The sequence below is a fragment of the Magallana gigas genome, chromosome 3, assembly GCF_963853765.1.
Source record: "Magallana gigas chromosome 3, xbMagGiga1.1, whole genome shotgun sequence".
NCBI classification, from domain to species: domain Eukaryota; kingdom Metazoa; phylum Mollusca; class Bivalvia; order Ostreida; family Ostreidae; genus Magallana; species Magallana gigas.
In genome coordinates this window covers 35923432-35926726 of record NC_088855.1, presented here as the reverse complement: position 1 = coordinate 35926726, position 3295 = coordinate 35923432, and the positions used below count along the sequence as shown (strand labels likewise).

Here is a 3295-nt window from a genome sequence, read left to right as displayed (position 1 = left end):
AGTCAAAAGTCAGTGAAAATGACCAAACTTTTCAATTTTTGTTCAAAAATCATTAGAACCAGTTGATATTATTTTACCACAGGTGAAAAAGGAACTGAGTTAAAGATTCAAATGAAGGACATAGACAATGCACTTTCCCCATTATTCTAATATGGATTTCTCTTTTAAATAAATGTACTTTTTGATATTGGAAAATGAGACAATGACTGAAACATTACACTATTTTTTGAAATTTCTATTTTTTAAAGTTTACTCGTTCGTTTCTTTACAGAGCTACAATTAACTACACACGTAGGTACATGTACATATATTTATTTATTTAACCCACGGCTTGACTCTTGACTTTGAAAAGTCAACCCCTTAATAAAGTAGTTCATCAAATTCAATAAATTGCGTTTTGTTTTTTGTGTTTCTATAGCAAGATTACATCCACATCAACGCTTAACAATGATTCACATCACGAACCAAACAAATTGAATTATTGATTTAGTGTCAATGTCGCCAAACTAAATGAAGAGAAATTCGTTACCAAATTGACGATGTTTAAATATTATTGCGCCTGCTTTGTTTTCTTTGTTGCAGAAAATGAGCAATGTTTTATTAATCGCCAGTCAGTTTATTGTCTGCTGGTATCAAGCGATCCGATTGGTCCAGAGTGAGAACAAAATGTAGACGATGAAATAATCGGTCCCAGTGTAGGCTGACTGCCGTTCTGCAATAAATTGCGTTGCGGACATTTTGTGAAATTCTTTTCAAACTTCGTAGGTTTTGTAATGGAAAGAGACGAGGAAAAACTATGCAGATCTTGCAGAAAACAAGCAAGGTTTCTCTGTCAAGACTGCGATTACTATTTGTGTCGACTTTGTAAAATCAGACACCTGAAATACCGATCTGCTGACGAACACTCTATAGTTCAACTAAAGGGGCATCGAGATGAAACAATAGACGAAAGATGTCAGGTGCATAAGGGAAAATTTATGGAACTATTTTGCAAAAAATGTTTACTACCAGTGTGTTCCACTTGTGTGACGGAGAATCACAACGGACACATTTTTGGAAGCTTTTCCGACATTTATGTTACGGCTGTGGAGTTTATAAAAGAAAAAATATCCAAAATAAGGAAAGAACTCTTGCCAAAGTGTGCGGCAACGCTACAAGAACTACAGAAAAAAGAGCGTACGGTTGAAACACAGATACAGAGACTGAACGAGACAGTCAACGAGTATGAAAACAGTCTTAATGATAACCCAACAGAGCTGATTTCATTTTACAGAGCTTGTACAGCAGACGATGAGAACATATCACTGCCTGATATCCAAACTCCAAAAGAAAAGATGAAGCTTCAAAAACTGTACAGAACAAGCCATCTTGACCAATATATCCGCTTTACAAATGCAGTCCAAAACAGACCGCCAAACTCGACCTACTCGAGTCCTAGACCAGGGCGCTTGGACGATAGTACGGTGGTTAACAATGAGATAACAGTTCCAGTTGTCAAAAGTGCCCACCACATATCCTGCACGGAAGATGGTCACGTCTGGGTGAGCGACAATCTGGGCACTCTGGTTCTGATGGACATCCGAGGAAATAGTTTGAAGAAACTAACGACCAGTGGAGGGGACGAGGGCTTCCATTCCGTGACGACCAAAGGCGAGCTGATCTACTCCGACAAAGCTAACAAATGTGTGAGAAAAGTCACAACCAACAATGAAGTCCAAACAGTCTTGAAGACGGGTTTCTGGAAACCAACATGTGTTTTTTCGTCACCCAAAAACATGGACATATTTGTTGGAGTGGTCTCCGACCAAAACGCAAAAATTGGACGCTTTGACAGAAAAGGCAATCCTCTCTTCGACATCCATACGGACAGCAGGGGTGAAGCGTTGCTGAAGTACCCACTCTACTTGACCGAAAACAAAAACTCCGACATCTGCATTTCCGACGTCAACAAGCACGCTGTCGTTGTTTTGGATAAGATGGGCCAACACCGCTTTTCCTACAAAGGGGGTGACAACGGAGGTTTCTGGCCCCATGGAATAAGCACTGATGACCAGGGCCACATTCTGATCTGCAATTCGTACTATTCCAATCCCTCCGTACAGATGATTGACGAAAATGGAGTCTTCCTGTACGTCATTCTTGCTCAGAAGCATGGATTGAGAAAACCCCGGGGTCTGTGCGTGGACAATCAGCAGCGTTTGTGGGTGGGGCAGTGGCACGAGAATAAGGTCTGCGTGTACAAGATAACGGTTTAAGATCAGCGTCCAATTGACAAACATTGAAATATTGAAGAATGTGGTGTAATGATTCAGTCATATGCTTACTATTACAAAGGAGATGTTTAAAGTTAAAAACTAAACTCGTTTTTTACCGGCCCCCTTCATTGTAAAGATCAGTTTGTAATAAGAACGAATCATTGCGAGGGAGGAAAAGGGGGTTATAAGGAAAAAGTTCAACTTCCGAATGCATAGGACAAAAAAAAAAACAACAAAAAACAAACAAACAAACAAAAAACCATGCATGGATGTTTCCAAACCTTGCGTCAGATAAACGTACACGGGTTTGTGTGTGTTGTTTTTCAAAACAGGAAACTGGCTATTGGAATTGATTTAACCTGAGTTCTAGAGTCATCTACTACGCAGTAACTCATTGTGATAAACTTCATCTTGCCATTTTAGTGATCAAATTATTTTTCACAAGTAGCAAACGATCGTTTCTACTTAAAAAAAAATAACGGCAAATATACAGTTTGTTATTCACTTCCATGTTTTTCCCGTGTGTATCAATGTTCAATTATCTGTGATAAACATATTTAGAAAGTGTTTAATACAATCAATAGTGATTTCATTGTTATATAATGAAAGAAATTTTATACAGTTGTTTGTATGGTATTAAATAAACTCAACCGAATACCTGTTGTTTCATTCTGTGAATATATTTAATTACGGCCAAAATAACTATTCTTTTTAAAATATTTATAACAAGTTAATTTAGCCGTGAAAATATTTTTTTCAAAGTGCGTTAAATGTGTGACCAAGTCAACGCAGTTTGAAAAATCAAAACTCTCTGCAAATATGCACAACTATACCTTAAAGTTTGCCTTTTAAACTACAAAGGATATTAAAAAAACAAACTACAAAGGTTTATGAGATTATATGCAGTGGTTTAGGACAATTTCGCTGATAATCTGTTTTAGTACTATTTTTAATAATATGAGTCAGTAAAGTTTAAAGGGGACAGAATTCCTGGAAAAGTTAAGATTCAAATTTTATTCAACATAGAAGTGGCATTGACA

The 3295-nt window shown here is 37.3% G+C and overlaps 1 protein-coding gene across 1 annotated transcript; it reads left to right on the top strand.

Moving 5' to 3' along the window:
* Window positions 1–773: 773 nt before the first annotated feature.
* On the top strand, window positions 774–2255 carry LOC136273447 (E3 ubiquitin-protein ligase TRIM71-like). The gene has a single exon (XM_066077866.1). The coding sequence runs from the start codon at window positions 774–776 to the stop codon at window positions 2253–2255; it is 1482 nt and encodes a 493-aa protein (XP_065933938.1).
* The last annotated feature ends 1040 nt before the right edge of the window (window positions 2256–3295 follow it).

Coding starts and splice junctions, on each gene's coding strand:
- LOC136273447 (XM_066077866.1), top strand. CDS start 774: ATGGAAAGAGACGAGGAAAAACTATGCAGATCTTGCAGAAAACAAGCA.